Source organism: Squalius cephalus (genome assembly GCF_949319135.1).
Source record: "Squalius cephalus genome assembly, chromosome: 13".
Lineage (NCBI taxonomy): Eukaryota > Metazoa > Chordata > Actinopteri > Cypriniformes > Leuciscidae > Squalius > Squalius cephalus.
The window spans coordinates 21326445-21347583 of NC_137134.1; the positions used below are offsets into that span (position 1 = coordinate 21326445).

Below are 21139 nucleotides of genomic sequence, written 5' to 3' on the forward strand. Positions count from 1 at the left end.
TAAGAATAAACCATGTTTCTTTGAGAAACACACAAGATATTCTTGAGTGTTATCACAGAACCAGTTTCAACCAGTTACTTCTTAAAATAATGTTAACTGGAAATATAAAACTCTTCTTTTAAAAAAAAGAAAAAAAACGAACGACAAAATAGGCCTACACCATGACGACGCAAGTTCTTAAAAACAATCAAATATATCTTAAGAATATTTGGTGGTTAGAAAACTTCTTCAAACAATTAAGCCCATCACATAAAAACAACAACACCACTTTTCCCCCTAGTTTTTTTCCTTAAAGGTGTGCCCTTTCAGCACATAACCTTCATTTGAAACAATAATTGTTTTATGAATTTGACTTTATATAAACAAACCAAGGCAAAAGATTGTTTGACAATTGCTTGGCTCACTTTCTATCCAATTCATGCTGACAGAAATGAAATGAGAGATCACAAGCAAAACCACAGCTGAAGATGAAAACAGTCAAACTACATGTTGAGCGTTGATGTAATCAGTGGCAACGAAATGAGTGTCTTTATTGAATGAAAATCGATCTTCATCCATTATGACATGGGTGGGTACATGCTCAAAAGAATCTCAGAATTCACTTTTATCTTATTTACATTCTTACTGAGAAAGTTCCATTAAGAAAGGCTCTTGGTACAGAAACATGATGCCAATTTTGAAGAAAGCTCAATTTCATAGGCACTAATGCAACCCAGATGCAGTTGGTCCACAATAACCTTTTCCATTTCCTCTATTATAATTCCATAATTTATTTTTTTGACAGCATGAACATGACTGCCACACATCAAAATAACCATCCCACTCCCAATCTAAATCTTCTGGAACTCTGGCCCGACCGGTGCTTAAAGGTTAAAGTGGTAAACTTTGATCTGGAATTCTTCTGACCCTCTAGCCTCTCATGTGGACCAACTTCTGTCCACTTGTCCTGGGAAGTGAACCTTTCTTCTTCAGGACCACAAGCTTCTTGGATATCAGGAAATGTACGTGGAACTATCAGTCATCTTCAAGGTCGTCAATCCCTCGGGACCGCTGAAGAGTTTCAGCATGTCCACCTCCAGAGGGTGAAGGTGTCCACTGATGATCATTGAGTGAAGTGGTCCTCCCAGGTCACAGGAGGCCAACTCACGAAGCGTCCCGGAACGGATGGCCTGGTCCTCGGCTCCGACCCGAGCCAGACCAACACACACTGTGTCTTCAGTCATTGCTGCATTGAAAGAAAGAACATAGGATAAACCTATGAAAACAGCTTTCAATCAAATCGAATTCAATTTTCCGTCAATGCTTGCCAGTGTCTCAAGCTGGCCAGAAGTCCAAATGGTTCAACCACAGAGTTCATTTTAGGTTTTCATGCAATTCAGAAAGGTTTGCGAGAGTTTCTTACCCAGTTCCTCGCCACGATCCCGTCTGTTCTGTAGAATCTCCAGGAGTTGCTCAGCTGCCTGAGCGACAGTCATGTACCTGGGAGGCTCGTAAATCTTTCGACCCCTGGAAACAAAGTGGACTTGTAAACTTTAAAGTGAGCAGAAGTATCTGGTGTCTTCTATTAATTTGTCTCAATCCCTGACAGTCTTGAAATTAGATCTGAGCTGTTAATGCGCAGGTAACTTGAAGTTGCAGTTGGTCCCAGAACCCTGAGCAAGAAGATGCCCAGATTAATGCAATTTACATCTGAGCTTTGAAGTAAAATACTTTGCATGCTTTACTTAAGGTGCACTAGCCATCCATCCTTGATGAAATCAGTCAACTTGAAGAAGCTGGAAACATGCTTTGAATTTCTTTTTGGGGCCGTTTCCCCCTCCCTGCAGTGAAGGGCATCAACCTCACTGGACAAGCATCTGACTGTGACCAAAATCATGCAGCATATGGTTATTCCATTTCCGAGTAATGGTACAACAGTGCCAGTAAATCTGGGAGACATTAGCACACTTTCCAGCCTTGAACAGTGAACACGCACCAGGCCTAATGCTCGTCTCCTTATAGCGTACATAGTGGAACACTAAAACCCATTTGGGGTTTATGTGGATTGGATATAAAATTACACAAAGTGCGCAACCATGGGGGGAGATAATTATAGGACACCAAGGAGAGAGCAAGGAGTTAACAGCCATCTTCTATGAGGAGAAATAACTCAAGTTCAACACCAGTGAAGGTTATTCGGAAAGACTTGGAGTTCAAGTTTGAAAGCAGAGGATGAAGTTCCCTATTGCCGATAAAACATTTCTGAAGGTTTCAGATGGGAAAATTATAATGTGGCAGTTCTGGAGGCGGCCCAGGGAAGGTCCATGATAACATATCATGCGTCCAAGTCAAACAAGCTGCCACAGTTTTTACTGTTGTTATTTTTTTCCAGCTCAACCAGTGTGCCCCCCTGCAACTCGCATGAATGTCTGCTGCAAACCACAAATCGACCCTCCCGGAAAAGCACCAGACTTGATATAAATCAGCAGAACCCCCTCATCCCCACAGAAAATCAGAAAGTGAGAGTCTTACCTCATTAAATTCTCCATGGTCTGCTCTTTGACTTTGATATCTGCGAAATAGGGGAGTTGTAAGTGCCGTCCGATACAATAAGCTTGGGTTTTATAAACTAGGCCTCTCTGGATGTTACTGTCACATCATAAATAGTAGGTCGCCCCTCCATCTGGGGCTGTTAACCCCACGCAGTCTGGAGTTAAGTACATTTTCAGACTGCACCTGAGAGAGGCCCATATTGAGAACAAAGCAAAGACAAATGTACAAATCATGACCAGTCATGTTCTCACACCATGTCTACACCGAAAGCATCGATGTTAACCTCAAAATGTTACAGCAATCAGCTGAAAGTTCAAGGCTAGACTTCGGCTACAGTCAAATAGGACAATTACTTTGTTTGCTACTTTCTTTTGAATGCGTTTTTTACGTCTACGTTTTTTACCTTCCAACTTTGAAAAAGATTATTTAAATTAGTAAGCTAGATACCAGCAAATGTACATAAAAATTATTATTAAGAAATTATATTTGAGAATATGGATGTAAAATTCACAATTAATAAAAAAATAAATAATGAAGTGGCTGTAGTTGCTGTGTAGCATGCCAAAATTTTAAACAGAATGATCTGACTATGTTGGTAGTAGACACTGTATTTGCCTAGATTTTTTTAGATTTCCAAATTTTGAAAACAATTTAGAAACATCAGCAAATAAATTGACCAATATTTGCCAGCTTGATAAATAGCCCATGTCTTGTTAGCAACATTATGATGAATGGATGCAGCGTATAGTCTTTGTGTTTTGTCTGTGTGTGTGCTTTTGTTGTGTCTGCGGGTTATTGTGTTAGATAAGCGCACTTGCGGCCAAGGGTGGAAGGGGGGGTGTCCCATCCCCGCCTCCCTCTGTTTGCTTTTGAATAATGAGGTTAATAACACTGATCCCTCCTCTCTTGCTCATTTTGGTCCTCGCTCTTGCTCTCCGAGTCCTCAGCTGGGAAGCACCTGGGGACTCCCACCACACCCACCATCCAATGAGACACGACCATCAATCCGTAGACTTCGATTTTACCAACATTCATTACCAAAGACTCCTTCCACTGGGAAATCCCACTGGTACTTTTGGGGGTTTATAGAGAGTTGTCTGGAAATCTCTACGGCACACAGATTTAAACGTAATTTATTTGCTACCATCTGCCTTGGGGGTACCAAAGCATTTGCAACGGGTCCAAGTTTAATGTGCCCCCTGAAGGGAAAAGCCTATTTGATGGGACGTCAAAATAAAGGGGTCGTCGCATCTGGTTTTGACACATTCATTGCTACAGTGACTATTAAAGATGCAACAAACATGCATGCTTGGATAATTGCTTGGGGACATGTGAGCTACGGGACAGACCGGAGAGCATGCCAATTGTACAACACCATATAACTTTCTATCGAAATATAACATCGCGTTCACAAAGACTTGAAGGAAGTGCTTACCCAGCAGGCACAGCGTGTGCAGGCCCATATCCCTGTTCTTCTTGATCTTATCATAGAAGCTCTCGGGTCTCCACGTGTCCGTCCAAAACACAATGGACACTGTCTCACCAAAGTTGTAGAGCTAAGGAGGAAAACGCAATCACGTTCAGATTTAATTTACTCGCACAGCATCTATGCTTCAGTGTGTTAATGTAGACCATTTTCAGCTCCGTTTCAGCGACAAGGTGCTTCCTGTTATTCAATAAGCATGACATCATTGTAAACACTAGAGTGCCGCACAGCTGACACAACAAAGTGTCATTACGGTTACTTTACGTTCTACAGACCTTGTAAAGCACATATTAGTCCGATATAACAATTGTTAACTGAAATTTTACATTTTTACAATTATTTTAATTCAGCTAGTTACCAACATTACTCATTTTCAATTTGTTTAACTTGATGTTCTAAAATAACACAGGACCCAACACATAGGTATGGAGGAAGTCATCAAACATCCAACCTAGTCGGTTAGTTTAGGTAGACTAATGACCTAGATGCATTTATTTTTGCTTAGCTCTAATAAATTCAGTAGTGATGATTTAAAGGGATGAAATTTAGAGTCACAACTTCATGGACGAGGTGCCGCACATGATATGTTGGGGAAAAAAATAAGATATCGTAACCAAAAATCAGGAATTTGTTCCTGACTTGTAAATTAATTCCCTCGTTTTAGTTAAATTGTGGAAATGGTGAAATTAAATTAAAACGTGGGAACAATTTAGTACAATGTGGACTCAATTCAACTAAACAAGGGAATTAATTAATATGTTTGTCGAACAACTAAAACGAGGGAATTATTTAAGATAACATGGCCACAAAATAATGTGTCAACCAATTCTTAATTCATGCCCACTACATATTTTTTTGTCAAGTTATGTGTGGGGCTCAGTAGGTTTTAGCATGCTGATGATTTAGCAAGTCTAAGTAAAGAAGATATTTAAACATTTTTTTTTTTTTGTCCATACAATGAAACTCAATGGGGTCCAAAACAACAACATTGGACCCCATTGACTTTAATTGACTGGACAGTTGAACGTTTGAAACATTCTTCAAAATATCTTTTGTGTTCAGCAAAAGGAAGTCAATCAGGTTTGGAATGAAATGAGGACAGAAGATACATTTTCCATGTGAAATATCCATTTGAATTCAGCATGAAATTTAATATTGTTTGCATGTTTATGGAAGTAAAATAATGTCAAATGTTTTTGAAACAAAAAGCCTGTTGAATTGCACTACTTGAAAAAAAATAGGCATTGCATTAACCATGCTTGCATTTTAATGCATTGTATTTTTAGGGCTTGCATTTTTATGGGCTGAAATTCAACATGGTTGAATATTTAAGCTGTGAATATTTCAATTAAAAACATTTCAAACACATTTTCATTATTAAAAATTCAATAATCTATATTCACCTTTCATATTTCACTTCCAAATTATTCAAACTGTTTAAAAATACAACCTATAATATTCAACAGGCAATTTTCGGTCCATTTTATTTCGCTTTGAAAATTCGCTTCCACAAATTCGGTGGTTCAAATTCGACAGAAAATATTACGTTGACATCCATGAACTGCAGGAAGAGCAGTAGATTACCGAGCGTACTCTCCATCTGCTGTTAGTCGGCTTCACCAGCAGGTGGTGCAAAAGCTCGTGTTGTTGACGAAGACCAGCAACAGTTAGAGCAAGCCATTCATTCATAAAACTCATTTAACAGCAATGCAAGTGTATTTGTGATTATTATGACGGCGGTTTTATGTTAAATTCAGTGTCTTCACAGTTACTTTCCCTGTGTAGCCTACAAGCATCTTTCTCTACCGTGAACAAGATTATAATGTTATTCCCCGATGCGGATACAGATCCAATATTACATTTTTGAGGTTGACATATATTTCTCTTGGTTGTTTAGTTGCCTTAACTTTATATTGTGGCGATGTGCTGCATGCAAGCTATTAGGGTTTCCCTCAATACTTAAGGATTCACCAGCTGGACATATAAAACGCTTAACGTATAGCTTAATGGACTAATTACAGTGATATAAAAGACCAAACTCGTTTAATGCTGAGCGTTTCCCAGTGATCGACTGGCATAAAGTTGGCTTGACGTTGGACATTCGCACATTTAGGGACCGTCTCTAAAGTGTATACGACTTTACACGTTTCTAACTTCAATAGCATTTGAATAGAACGACTTACAGTCAAAAACCAACTATAAAGTGTTCATGTAGTGTCAGGCATAATGCGCACCCTTTGGATTTTTTATATTTATTCAATTAAAGTTTGCTATTGAAGTTAGAAACGTGTATGCCAGTGTTTTATGCAACTTTTGAGACGGTCCCTAAATGTGCGAATGTCCAATGTCAAGCCAATTTTACATTTATTAGGCTACATTTAGTCATTTATTTAGCAGACGCTTTTATCCAAAGCGATTTACAGTTAAACTAACAATAGGAGGACAACAATATGCAAGTGCTATCTCTTCCCAGTTTAAGCTAATGCAATACACGTAGGCATAGCCTACTATACTATACTATAGCCTACTGTAGAGAGAGAAGAGAAGAGAAGAGAAGAGAAGAGAAGAGAAGAGAAGAGAAGAGAAGAGAAGAGAAGAGAGAAAGTGTTGATTTTATGCCAGTATCACGAAACGCTCTGCATGAAACTTTGCGCGTTACGTTCATATTCTTAGTCCATCGAGCCTATATAGTAGCCTACAGCCTACATCCCCAATAAGGTGCGAGTTTGGTCTTTTATATCACTGTATTAGTCCATAAACTACGTTAAGCGTTTTGTCCCGACAGAAGGGGAATCCTCGAGTGTGAGGTATTGAGGGAAACCGATTATAATCCTGTTCATAGGTTGAGAAAGCTGATGACATGTAGGCTACACAGGGAAAGTGACAATGAAGTTATTGAATGAAACATAAACACAGCTTTTGTGTCTTTATCATCTTTTCCGCATATATACTGACACAGATAATCATTTTCATTTTATGAATGAATGGCTTGCTCTAACTGTTGCTGGTCTTCGTCAACAACACGCGCTTTTGCACCACCTGCTGGTGAGGTCGAGTAACAGCAGATGAGGAGTATCTCGGTAATCTACTGCTCTTCCTGCAGTTCATGGATGTCAACGTAATATTTTCTGTCGAATTTGAACCACCGAATTTGTGGAAGCGAATTTTCAAAGTGAAATAAAATGGACCGAAAATTGCCTGTTGAATATTATAGGTTGTATTTTTAAACAGTTTGAATATTTTGGAAGTGAAATATGAAAGGTGAATATGGATTATTGAATTTTTAATAATAAAAATGTGTTTGAAATGTTTTTAATTGAAATATTCACAGCTTAAATATTCAACCATGTTGAATTTCAGCCCATAAAAATGCAAGCCCTAAAAATACAATGCATTAAAATGCAAGCATGGTTAATGCAATGCCTATTTTTTTTCAAGTAGTGCAATTCAACAGGCTTTTTGTTTCAAAAACATTTGACATTATTTTACTTCCATACATGTTTCATTGTTAAAATTTAGTTTTGACCTCGTAATTTGTAATCAAAATGTCACAATGATCCGTCGAAATGTCAGACTTCACTCTAGTGGACTCCTCCAATCATTTTGTCCGGTTAAACTCCGCCCCTTTCTTACAATCGACTGCAAGCTCGCATTCAGATCCGCCTTACAGAGGAAAAGATCTGTCGCTACTTCCACTTCGTTATGACTTAAGACCGTCATTCAGAATCCACTACCTAGTCATGGGGAAGTAGAACAAAACCAATCCTTCTAATACAATAATTCGTATTTTGGGTAACAGATAGTTGCACACATGGGTTGGGGAATGTCATGCTTTTTTCTGGCATCCCTATTTGTTGATTGAGTCCAATTGGCGCATCTTAATCTGCACCCAAAACAGTAATTGCAAAGTGTGTGTTAACCTACCAAATCCCTCAGTAGATGAGAGCGGCAGCTGCGGTAGATGATTTAGGACCTGCTATTCCTACCTAAATAATATCCTTTAGAAATGGCGCCACTGATCTCAGATCAACTGAAAATGCCCATCGTGAGCTTAGGGCGGCATCTGGGGCCTCTTGGTACACAAAGCTGCCCTGACAGGTCAATACAGGGGGCTGTTATTGATGGCCACAAGGCTTCGTTGATAGACTCCGCTGGGACGCCTACAGCACAAAGGCCGTAATGCCGTTTGATCATTTTCACGAGAGACTGGGCACGAATGATGCGCAAAAGCAAATTACGTTCTCTGGAAAGTACATGTTGACAATGACACCACGGGGAAGGTGCGGTCACATCAGCGACATTTCGGCAAACTTTTGTGCGCCGATGTATGAAGCACAACTGACAAAGGCGTCAATTTCAAACCAAGCAGCTTTTTGTTGGTCAGCGCAGCTAATTTGCATGACCGATTTGAACCAGTTCGTGGGGAAATATCTCACCCTGACACGAAATTCACAATTCGTAGATTCCTATTGAAATGACTGGATTTCGCCTGTGAAAATTCGCCGAACGGCGGTAAACGTACCTGCAATCCACAGCAGCCCACCGCGTTCATGATGGAGGCATTGTGGATAACGCGATACTGTATCCCAGCATTCAACGCTCGCAGAACCAGGTCGCTGTGAGTTGTGGCCCTGGAGAGAAGCAAAAAATTATTATTATTTTTTTTGCGTACATTAATCCAAAATATGCGCCAACCGCATATTGGCTACTTGTTGACATCTTTTCTCACTAAAGTGTTGTGCGGTTTACAATTTGGAAGTAATCCAAATTGCGCCACAAACGCTTATCCTTTTCGATCTTGAATATATCATAAAATTTTATTAAACCCACACATTCTTAAGTGCAGGAAAATGAGGAGTCAGACCCTCATCCCTCCTCCCAGCTTTGTGGGTTTTGGTGGTTTGGATGGAAAAAACGCTGGAGCCAAACACTTCGCAACCGTGACTAGAAACGATAGAGACGGGAAAGTGCGGCGTAATTAGCTCATCTCTTCTGGAGAGTTCCCAAAGTACCCAGACCTCAGGCAGTCCACATCCCACTAATCGTAAGACCGATAACATTGCAGCCCAGAGCATTGGTGCTCAACCACTCCGTGGTTCAAATATTCTGAATAATAGGAAACATTTACATTATTTATCTACAATTAGGCTGTAGGAAGTGTATTCTGATGGGTTTTTTTGTATACTTTTGGCTGAAAGGGACATGAGTGCACTTGATTGTACTGTAAGGGCATTATCAGAATCAAAGCGAACCAAACAAGTCTGAACATTTCCTCCAATTTCTCATGTAATATCTTTTTTCATTATATGATGAAATATGAGTTGGATAGGCTTGTGACAAAGCTTTCCAATAAAAGCCTGTGCAACATCTGAATTAAAATTTCCTGGTAAGTCATTGCACTTGTGGTAATTGTGGTTTAAGTGATGGCAACATCAGAGTGACTCAAAGCATCATAAGACAAATATGCAGAGAAACCACAAATGAAAGTTGCCAACTATATTGTTGAGGGTAAATCCTCCTGAACAGTCTGACCGGATGTTTTAGTTCAGGTCAAATTTGCACTGCATTTGTACATATGGATCAAATATGTCTTTAACAGTGGAGACTGGTTATTGTAGATGTTAGTCTTACCCAAAAGGATCACCAACCACCAGGAACGCCACATCACTGACATCTGCTCCCTTCAGGATCTCATCCGCCTGTTGTTCCACCATGTCTCTGTCTGCCAGCAGCAACTCGCGCCCATAATACTTCTCCTGAGACAGAAAGCAACGGCAGCAGAAATACATCAATATTTCAGATGATTCAAATGTTTCATATGTGGGTTTTCATATCAGTGTTGCACTTTAAGCACTCTAAGCACTTTAGGCTTAAATGTTTGATATTAATTTTGCAGACAAATATAATAATTTAATAACATTATATTTTTAAGTATAATTAATATTATTCAAAAAATAATAAAAATAAATATAATTGAATTTCTTATTGGATAGTTGAAACAAACCATGAAAGCAAAGGGAAAAAAAAATTGACTGGTAGAGTACTTTCATTTAAAATAGTTTTGATTCTTAAAATATTAAACATGGAATTCATATTACTTCTGATATTTTTGTGGGGCCAACACTCCGAAATAGTCCAGAATGTCAAAGTGGTGTACACATTTATTTATTATTAAAAAATGAGATATTGGGTTAAGTACGGTTGCATAACTTTATATTATCACTGCTTACAAAATACTTAATATCAGAAAAACTTTTGTCTGCCAAATCAGTTAGTATGGGGTAACAACCAATATGCAGGAAGTCATTTTGTTGTCAAGTGACAACAAAACTATTAAACAGGAAATGACATCACAGAGAGTCAGTAAAGTCCTTAAAAATATCACATATTTTGACCTGTTATGAAAAGCCAGGGCTAGTTCAGGTCAAACTGAGTTTCCAAAAAAATATATTCTTAATGTTCATGATTCATACATTTTTAGTCTTGAAAAATATGTTTAAAAACTTTTATGAAATTGGTACGTTTTACTTTTTTTGTAGAATATGGAATAAACCTTTTCAGAAATATTTGAAAAAGTAATAAACACAAATATCATGGCATTTCATGACATAGTAAAAAACAAACAAACTTTATTTAGATCATTCCAAGCATCATTTGTCATCAACCTGCATATTGCTGGCACGTGAGTACTATCTCTCCATCTTAGGTCTCAAATTACAGCAATATTTCAAAATGCAATCATAATCTTCATCGAGCTATATATCGAGCTGTCAACCGTCAAGATTCAGACCTAATAATATGTTTAATGATCCACATACCAAAGCTTCCTTCCCGACGGTCAGTATGGACGTGTAAGCCTCCAAATAAACGCGACTACACTGTCGGATGATCTCTAAACCTTTGACAGTGATGTCTTTAGCATCGCCCAGCCCGAGACCGATGAAATACAACATCTCTAGATCAGAGAACACAGCAGGTTTCACCGTTACCCGTCGCTAAAAGGCGAAATCACAAAAGAACACATTAAGAAGCGCTTTAAAGAATGGATACGAGTCAATATACTGTTTTGCGATCTTTTATCAGACACTAAAAAGCTTGCAGAATACATTGAGTTTCACTGTTATTCAGCACTCACATGGTGCCACATGGAGCAACTGACAACCACTGCCGTAAAGCGTAGACTACTTCACGACAATGTCGCGTGCTGTAACCATAGAAACAGAATAAGCTGGAGTGAACTAGACGTTCATTTAAAATCACATTTATTGTGTCTAGGATGTGGTGCACAGTTAATAATTACCATTAAGTTATTTTAAAGTTAAAATAATATGTATAAAATGTTAATATTTGTTCATATAGTATATACTAGGCATATATTTGAGTAGCCTATATATACTTAATTAAAAACCAATATATATATATATATAGGCTACATTTAAATATATTTTATAAAAGAAAGGTTTAAACAAATATTAGTGTAGTTTATACTGAGCAGACATCTGTATAACTTTACTAACTAAATTGTAATTTTAGCACGTGTCTTTGTGTGACCTATAATTTCCACACAGCTCACAAAACATTGATTTAGAATAAATTCTAGGTGTTTAATGGGCAAACTCTCACTAACCTTAAAACCACACATTCAGACATTGTGAAATTACAACCATATTGTGTAGTTTAGTGCAAATGGATGAATGATTGCCAAGTTCAGGGCTATTTACTGTGCTGTTTGCTGTTTGTTTACTCTGTAAATCCATCAGTTTCACCCTCAAATTGCAGAGAAACATTCTGAAGAAAAATGTGCACACAGTCTTCCCCAAATACCATAGAATGCAACTTTTTTATTACTTTATTTGTTGTTGATTTATGTTTTGTGCAGCACTTTTAGTATTTGGAGCAGTACTTTACTATGTTGCAGATTCCAGGGTGTTTTTCATGACTGTTTATGGATTTATGATTGTTTGGATTGCTCAGAAAAATCTTAATAATAATGATAATAATAATAATGTGAAAATAATTCCCTTGTTGTCTATGGGTTGTATCTATGACTGCGTGAAGCTGTACTATGACTCATAATGTGATTTGGGATACATCCATGGTACTTAATAACCATGGTTTAGCGGACCATGAGCTTGACCCGTTTTATTTGTAGGTTAATAGGCTGTGAATTAGGGTGAGGACCTTTTGTTACAGACAGCTGATACCTGTAATGAATGAACACAGAGTGCAGTCAAAGGTCTTAATCTAAATATAAGGCTTACAAGCCCTAAAGGCTCATGGACCATCTGGTTTCCACCCCCATTGAACTTGAAGTCCAACAAAGTCATGTCAGATTTTTCAGGCTGTGCTGATTGACATAATTATTTAGGTCTATCTGTTTTATTTAACAAAGGACACTTGATTGGACAAAGTCCCTTAAAGGGTTAGTTCACCCAAAAAGTTATATCATCATTTACTCACCCTCATGTTGTTCCAAACCTGTAAAGCATTCGTTAATCTTCGAAACACAAATGAAGGTATTTAATCAAATCAAAGAGATTTATGTCCCTAAATTCACAGTTATGCAACTAACACTTTGACACTTCAAAAAGTTCATTAAGAGATCGTAAAACTAATCCATATGAATTGAGCAAGTCACTCGGTGGCCATCTTGGAAGCTATTTCAAGTCAAGCACAGCTCCTTCTGGAAATCTCAAAAAGACGTTTCTTGGAGGAACGCAAAAGTTTGGCAAAGGAAAGCAAACATTTTGCAAGCAAACACAAACTTTCTGCGAGTAAATGCATTTTCTTGGGGGAACGCAAAGGTTTTGCAAGCATACACAAAGTTTATTGGGGGAACGCAAAATTTCTTGGGGGAACGCAAAACTTCTGTGTTCAAAATTATTGAAATATATTTTTCATATTTTTTCCATCACCATGTACCTTTAGGGGCTCTGTACTATTTTATTTTTAATCTTTAGTGCTGTCAATTTGATTAACCGTGATTAATCGCATATAACAAACTTTTTTTACATAATATATATATGTGTGTGTGTATATATATTATCATTTTATATATTTAGGCTATTACATATACTGTATGTCTGAGTGTTTGCGTGTCTGTGTATACATATACACACGTATACATATATGTGTGTATATTTGTTTATATACACTCACCTAAAGGATTATTAGGAACACCATACTAATACTGTGTTTGACCCCCTTTTGCCTTCAGAACTGCCTTAATTATACGTGGCATTGATTCAACAAGGTGCTGAAAGCATTCTTTAGAAATGTTGGCCCATATTGATAGGATAGCATCTTGCAGTTGATGGAGATTTGTGGGATGCACATCCAGGGCACGAAGCTCCCTGGACATGGTCAGAAACAATGCTCAGGTAGGCCGTGGCATTTAAACGATGCCCAATTGGCACTAAGGGGCCTAAAGTGTGCCAAGAAAACATCCCCCACACCATTACACCCCCACCACCAGCCTGCACAGTGGTAACAAGGCATGATGGATCCATGTTCTCATTCTGTTTACGCCAAATTCTGACTCTACCATCTGAATGTCTCAACAGAAATCGAGACTCATCAGACCAGGCAACATTTTTCCAGTCTTCAACTGTCCAATTTTGGTGAGCTCGTGCAAATTGTAGCCTCTTTTTCCTATTTGTAGTGGAGATGAGTGGTACCCGGTGGGGTCTTCTGCTGTTGTAGCCCATCCGCCTCAAGGTTGTGCGTGTTGTGGCTTCACAAATGCTTTGCTGCATACCTCGGTTGTAACGAGTGGTTATTTCAGTCAAAGTTGCTCTTCTATCAGCTTGAATCAGTCGGCCCATTCTCCTCTGACCTCTAGCATCAACAAGGCATTTTTCCTCACAGGACTGCCGCATACTGGATGTTTTTCCCTTTTCACACCATTCTTTGTAAACCCTAGAAATGGTTGTGCATGAAAATCCCAGTAACTGAGCAGATTGTGAAATACTAAGACCGGCCCGTCTGGCACCAACAACCATGCCACGCTCAAAATTGCTTAAATCACCTTTCTTTCCCATTCTGACATTCAGTTTGGAGTTCAGGAGATTGTCTTGACCAGGACCACACCCCTAAATGCATTGAAGCAACTGCCATGTGATTGGTTGATTAGATAATTGCATTAATGAGAAATTGAACAGGTGTTCCTAATAATCCTTTAGGTGAGTGTATGTGTATATATATACATATGTGTGTGTGTGTATATACAGTATACACACACACACACACACACATATATATATATATATTATAATATATATACACATACATATATATTATGTAAACAACTTTTATGTTAGATGTGATTAATCGCGTTAATCGATTTGACAGCACCTTTTTTTGAATTTTAGAGTAGTGCAAGTAAAATAAAACAGTAAATAAAAAAGAGTAGAATACTTTAAAATGCAGATAATGTAGAGTAATTATATTTCTAAAGTATAGTAGAGTAAAATATAGTAGTGAAGAGTAAAAGAAAGGACTTTTTTTTAGTAGAGTATGGTAGTGCTTTATTGTCATATGTCGTTGTTATGCATATTGATCTATCATTGTGTTTACTAAGAGGCGTCGTTGTTTGCCTCACTCAAACTGACGTGTTAAGCACATCTCAGACTGAGGTATGTGTGAAAACATATGACTCGTCTCAAGGCCTCTCCAGTGGAGCTTCCTCACCATTTGTAAAGAGCAGAATGGATTCCGTCAGTCTGCATTGTGCCAGGCAGAATGGGCTTAGTGGAGCCTGGCAAAGAGAGGGTTTTTTTTTTTTTTTTTTGCACTGTGGGCTTTGGATCCGGTGCTGTCCATTCCACTGCCAGCGCTGCTCGCTGCCTCCCAGCTCGTTGCTACGGCAACCGGACCAGGCCAGCATCTGAAAACAATTTGGTTCTTAATGAGAATTTACTTTGCGCAAATGGTGGGAAAATTGGGGGTGGGAGAGAGAGAGGAGAAGGGGGAAAAAAGGAAGGAAGGAAGGAATGAGGCGCCTGGATCTTGCATACTTGTCATGTACTTCTAAGGCATACTGGAGGAACCGAACATGTATTTTTTTCCGTTGCATATTTCTTTAAAACTCTGCTTAATTTCTTGAATTTGTGCAGTATGAGCCCATATAAAATTGATTGTAGAAACATTGTTACAAAAATCCCACGTTAGTTCCCAATCCCGAGTGAGAAACAGCTCTAATTTTTCCACCAATTTCTGAGTGCAACATTATGTAATGTTTCTGTTGATGCCCTGTGTGTGTATAAGGGGCATTGAGCTCTTCTCTGGATGAGGAACGATGCCAGCTTCCACTGGGATCCCCCCTTTGTACCCATCTCCCTTTTCCCTGGTTTTGTTTGGACCCAGTCAGCCAGTAGCAAATTGTCCCAGCAGAAAGGGCCAATCTGGTTGGACTGTGGCAAGAGAGAGTGTCCCTACAGCAAAATTAACTGTTTGTCAGTGCCAGGGTCTGGTTGTACCACCTTAACATCGGCTCAGAGGACCTGGTGCCACTAGATTACCAGAGGAGAGGTTGAGATAGGCGTGAAGGGGTGGGAATTTGGGGTTTCTTTGGACCAATAAATCAAATCACTGCTGTGACTTCGAAATTTGTCTTGGTGGGAACTAATTGGGTGAATGTCATGAAAACATGTCCAGGTCACATTTAACCAGCAAAATCAGAAATTTTATTAGAAATTATAAAAATTATGTATATTAAAGTTTTATTATGTAAATTTTTTAGACAATTGTTGACCTAAAGCAGGAGTACAGAGTTTAAAATGAATGTGAATAGATAATTTGGTCTAGGAGAAAAAAAAATATTGAATGTTTATGAGACTTTTGAGTGTAGACTTGGAGTCTGACTGAGCACAGTTTTAGACATTGTTGAGATCTCTTTCTAAACTCTAGATGAGACAAATATCTAAATTTTCTCTGCCTTCAATCAATGGTGTCTGGGAGAAACAATTAAGATATTTGCTTCTTTTAGCTTCTGCTTGAAGTAATTCAGGTCATGAAGTATCTCAGGACTTACCAAGTTTGTTTTCTTAGCGATAAATTATTAGCACGACATAGTTTATCTTCTGTCGCTATCGTTATGACAGGAACATCCAGTTTATTATATTAAACCAATACAAAACCCCCTTTTACTCAGTCCTCTCTGCATCCATACAAATATCTACAAACAATAAATAGCTGATAATGCCTAGATATGTCTAAATAAACCAATAACAGGAAGAACGCCCCCTGTTTCCTATTCCTGTGCTCCGGGCATGAATATTCCCCCAGTGGGATTCTCAGTGGGAAGTCTCTGGCTCTTTGCGTACGTCGTCGCTGTGAGGCAGACGTGTCAGGGGAATACTGAAGAATGTCTTTTTTTGGGGTCTGTTGTGTTTTCACTCCCCACCTTTTTCTCCGTAATCCTCCCTCTAGGTTATACATAGCTGACAGCATGGGGCTCTGAATAGCTACTAATAACCAGTGGGACCAGAATGTAGAGGAAGAGAAAACATGTGCTTTCCACTGATCCAGAGTGTACGTGTCATGAAGTCAACTTCAACTGACAACTCTTGGAACCTTCAAATCCTCACGAAATGTTCCAACTTACGAGTTTGGTCTTAATAATAATGATTTGCATTCAAGCAATGTGTGTTCAGAAAAATTGGCCATTGGGGAAATTTCAGCTAGCCTTTTAGCGCTAATGCAACAAGATTAAGAGCAGAGAATGTGAATTAGGTATATAATGAATGCTTTAGCCATGTATTTTAGCATTCTTGTGCTGCAACAGTGAATTCTAGGACATTTTGCTTCGTTGCGCAAGCCAGTCACTTCATAAACACGGCTAAGCTTCATTGCTAAGACAAGCTTCATCGCTATGTTGTTGTCATCAACAACAACAACAAAAAAAGATGAACAAATCGTTTCATCAACATTCAAAATTATAACAAATTATGACCAAAAACTGATTCGATTCTTAACTGACATGCCTCCAACTCAGGAAAGCTTTGTCGCGCAAGCCACACGGCTAAATAAGGCAAGCTTCATCGCTATATTTCATCAATATCAGTACATGGGAAAAAAAAAATATGTACACACTAAATAGTTCCATTGACATTCACAATTAAACAAATGGTAACACTTTAGTTTAGGGTCCAATTCACACAATTAACTAGTTGCTTATTAGCATTAATATTACTAAGATATTGGCTGTTTATTATTACTTATAGATCACATATTAATGCCTTATTTTGCATGACCATATTCTACATTCCTTAATCCTATACCTAACTACCTTACTAACTATTAATAAGCAGTAATTAGGAGTTTATTGAGGCAAAAGTCGTAATTAATAGTTAGTTAATAGTGAGAATTAGACCCTAAAGTGTGACCAAACAAATTATGACCAAACCTGAGTAGATTCTTCCATGATTCTTTAACTGTCATGACTCAAACTTGGAAAGCTTTGTCACGCAAGCCACTCGCCTTAAAAACATGGCTAAATGAGGCACTATTTTTCATCAGCATCAGTACACGAAAAACATGAAAACAAAACAGTTCCATCGACAGTCACATTATAATAAATTATTACCAAAACTGATTAGCTTCCACCATTATTCTTTTACTGGCACACTTTCTTGGGTTTCGCTCTGATACATAATCTCATACGTATTATTTTGGGAACATACGACAGGTGAGTCATTTGAATTCGATTACGACAACATCCAATGTGTGAATGGACAAGTCCTGCTTTAATCGTACCCTGGGAATTTGAGACATATCAAAACTGTTGGATGCGTCAGGAATTAGATGCCTGAAGAGTAATGAGCATGCATTATTAAGGATATACACCATGTGTAAACAATGTAAGGTCATGAACACGGTGCAATTACACTACAGATTTGTTTTGTGAGTGACCAGGAAAGGCCTGTGGAATGCAATCCTCTTCCAGTCAAGGGATGCGCTAGCCAGAGTGAGTCACTTCCTCAGCAGCTGACCTTTGTCCCGTTCAGCGTGCCCTACAAATGCCATTGACATCGACACATCCTTCCACTGAAAATCCCAAAGTAAAAGTTAGATTTGAGAGTTTGCCGGATATATAAACTCAAACAACAAAGAGACTGTCAATGCAATGCCTAGTGCATACTTAGGTGTTCAGGTGTGCAGGAAGCTGCCTCAGCAACTGTTGGGAAAGTCCAATGATAGTCTCCAAATGCTACTTAAAATATTCGGATGTATGGTGAAACTCCTGAGGAAATAGTGTGCACTGATTTTGGCAGCAAAGGTAAACAAATCAATATACGCTACTGCAAAAAACGGGACTTAGTGGCACCACAATGGCAAAGCGACTGAGGGAATGTGTGTGTGTGTGTGAGTGTTGCACGGAGAGCTCCTCTTAGCATTCCGTGTAGTCTTCATTTCCCATGCAAAGCCCTAGTGTTCAGTCCGTGCCTCCTGAATGAGCTCCTTTTGTGCGGTAATTGGAGATCGTCCTGTGTGGCTAACAAAGAGTTGCAGGGCCTCTCTCGTCCCTCCTCTGTCCCACTCTCTATTTTCCTGCCATCTTTCTTTTTTCCCTGTCCTCCTCATTACGCCTTGGGTCTCTTATCTCTTGTGTAACGTATTGTGTAAAGGTAGTTCAAAGCGTCTGTTTTCTATCTTTGGAAGAGGCCGTGTGGTAGCGAGTGGCTTTCGTCACAATCTTAGCATTTATTGGAATCGTGTTCCATTTTTGTGGTGCACCATTTCCCCGTTTGCCTCAATCGACAGGCTTCTGCAATTTCAGTTGGCTGAAGCGCAATTCCACAATCCCAGCTGACCAAACACGGGGAAAAGCAGAAGAATCCGGTTTGAGTTATGCTCAAATCCGTATCCGTACCTAGCTTAATGTTTGTTTTGCAGACCTTGCGCGGACGTGAATCAGAGTCCCAGACGTTGAGGTTTTCTCTGTTGAAAATACATCATCTTTTTGGTACCGATTGGAACGCCGACCATGGAAAATCCACAAAGTTCTCAATGAAGTACATTAAAAATAAATAAATATGCTCTTGACAGTCATTAAAACCAAAATAAACAAAGAGTTTACTGGATCTGTAGTTGGTGACCCTCAAGACTCTTGACTAATGACGTCCATGCTACTATTGTTGTTGTTAATGTTTCGGTTTTAAATAAAGATATTTCTAGAAGCCACTGGCATCATTCACTGCAACTAAACTCTTTTTATGGTTGTGACCTATTCTGAACTTCCTGAATTCCGATTAATATCTATTTCTCTCCAGAGGTCATGACCAATAAAATGTTTAATGTTTAATACTCTTTTAAACTAGAGTTGACTGTATCTCTTAAGCCCTCGTTTGTCAAGGCGGGTATCTTGTTGTTGACGTCTTTGGTATTTTGATGTTTTGTGGTCTTCTCTTCACTGCATAATCTGATTTCACCAAGTACAGCGTGTTTCTGGATCAACATCCTTGTTGATCTTGGAACAACATTCCAATCAACCAATCAGATTTGAGGGACAAGTTAACAGTTTATGTCAAGTTTAGGCTTACAACCAGGGACAGGTGCTTCTACATCAGCGTTATTTACCTATCATTTCCCTCTGATTTTAGGGATAACTTATGGGTTGGGTTGGTAAGATTAATTTTTCGGACAGGAATGTTCTTCAAGGATCAACAAAATATGTTGACCGAGGAGCTCGTCTAACTCGCCAAAATCAGGATGTGTGCTTACTAGTTTGATAATGAAATTTACGTCATGTGTACTATATGTGTACCCTATGTGCAAAAACCGAAGTACTGTATACTTTGCGCTTTTTATGTGATAAAAACCAATGTGATAAGAGCCAAACTGAATAAATCAATTATGTAGGCTACATACACAATGCAAAGTTGTGACAGTCGCATTTAAATGCAGGAGTAAATCTTGCAAAGCTTGAAAAATGTCACTGTCTGGCAGCTGTAAACTAGAAACGTAGATGCTAACAGTTGAACCCATATTTGTTTTGTTTTTGACCAAACCAATGATGGCAACAAGAGATGTATTATCATCCATCAATGTTTAAAGATTTCAGCTGGTGGGATCAGCTAACAGTTGCTAGATGCTAAAGCTAACTTGGTCAAAAATATCTATTACCCACTCTTTGAACTGCTAGTATCCCTATTCTAGCTTACAACCATGAGACTCCAAAAAGGGAGTTTCAGTATGTATGTACTGTAGCTATTGTTTGACTGGCTAGTTTCGATATGTATGTACTATTTTCTGACTGGCTAGTTTCAATATGATTCCCCCCATCATGATCCTAAATCATTAATCCACAGCAAACATCTCAACCCTTCTTCACAGCGACTCATTACAGTGAGTCATTCCAGAATCATGCCGGAAAAAAGCCACGGGTGATGAGACCATTACACAGTAACAGACCATTATCTGCAGCATGCAAAATGGTCACCTGTGGTCATACCGCTCGAGTTCAACCAAGTTTTTGATCAGCCTCCATAAACTGTATCCATATGGATGTAGATAGCATCAAAGTGTTATTTAGGGACATCTCAGCTGGTAGTAGCGCAAGAGATAAGAGTGTCTGCTACTGTCAGACGTTATCATCAAACCATCTCAGGAATGTCACTTCCACTTATGTAATGCATCATTTAAACGCAATTGTTCACCAACAGCTGCCAAATAATTGTCGGCCATTGTGTTTAAAAGATTTTTGTCAGTTTCACAGTGTTTTGTTCTTGTTTACGTACACTCTCTGCACATTGTGTGTTTTTGTTTGTTCGTTCGTTTGTTTGTGTGGGGTGGTAAGGGAATGAGAAGTCCTAAATGACAGAGTTTCCTGAATTTCGAGACAATCTGTTCAAAGGAAATTGAAGAAAAGTGCATAGTAAATAAACATTGCAGCATGTTTCACTGACATCGTATGCTGTCTCAAGCAAAGCAAAGTTTCCTGTTACTTTGAGCTTCAAACATCATTTTTCTCCTGAAGATGTGAAAAATGAGAATGTGTTTGCCCATGCAGTACACTTTGTTACAATGCTTGATTGTTCCGGGTGGCTGAGTGGTTACTAAGGGGTTGCTAAGGTGATTTGAGTGGTTGCTAAGATGTTCTAATGGGTTGCTGTGGCATTG

General features: G+C 38.7%; 1 protein-coding gene across 1 annotated transcript; it reads right to left on the reverse strand.

Moving 5' to 3' along the window:
* Positions 1-991: 991 nt before the first annotated feature.
* Positions 992-11223, reverse strand: dph5 (diphthamide biosynthesis 5). Its single transcript, XM_079890407.1, has 8 exons — positions 11154-11223; positions 10837-11013; positions 9650-9774; positions 8541-8649; positions 3968-4088; positions 2512-2551; positions 1403-1506; positions 992-1225 (listed from the first exon to the last, which is right to left on the reverse strand). Exons 1-8 carry the CDS (start codon positions 11163-11165, stop codon positions 993-995), a joined length of 921 nt encoding a protein of 306 aa, XP_079746533.1. The 5' UTR covers positions 11166-11223; the 3' UTR covers position 992.
* Positions 11224-21139: the final 9916 nt, after the last annotated feature.

Bases quoted from the DNA above. Each gene is read 5' to 3' on its own strand.
- dph5 (XM_079890407.1), bottom strand. The intron at 9,775-10,836 runs GTATGTGGATCA...TTTCTGTCTCAG, and splicing joins CCGTCGGGAAGGAAGCTTTG to GAGAAGTATTATGGGCGCGA. The intron at 8,650-9,649 runs GTAAGACTAACA...GCTTCTCTCCAG, and splicing joins GTGGTTGGTGATCCTTTTGG to GGCCACAACTCACAGCGACC.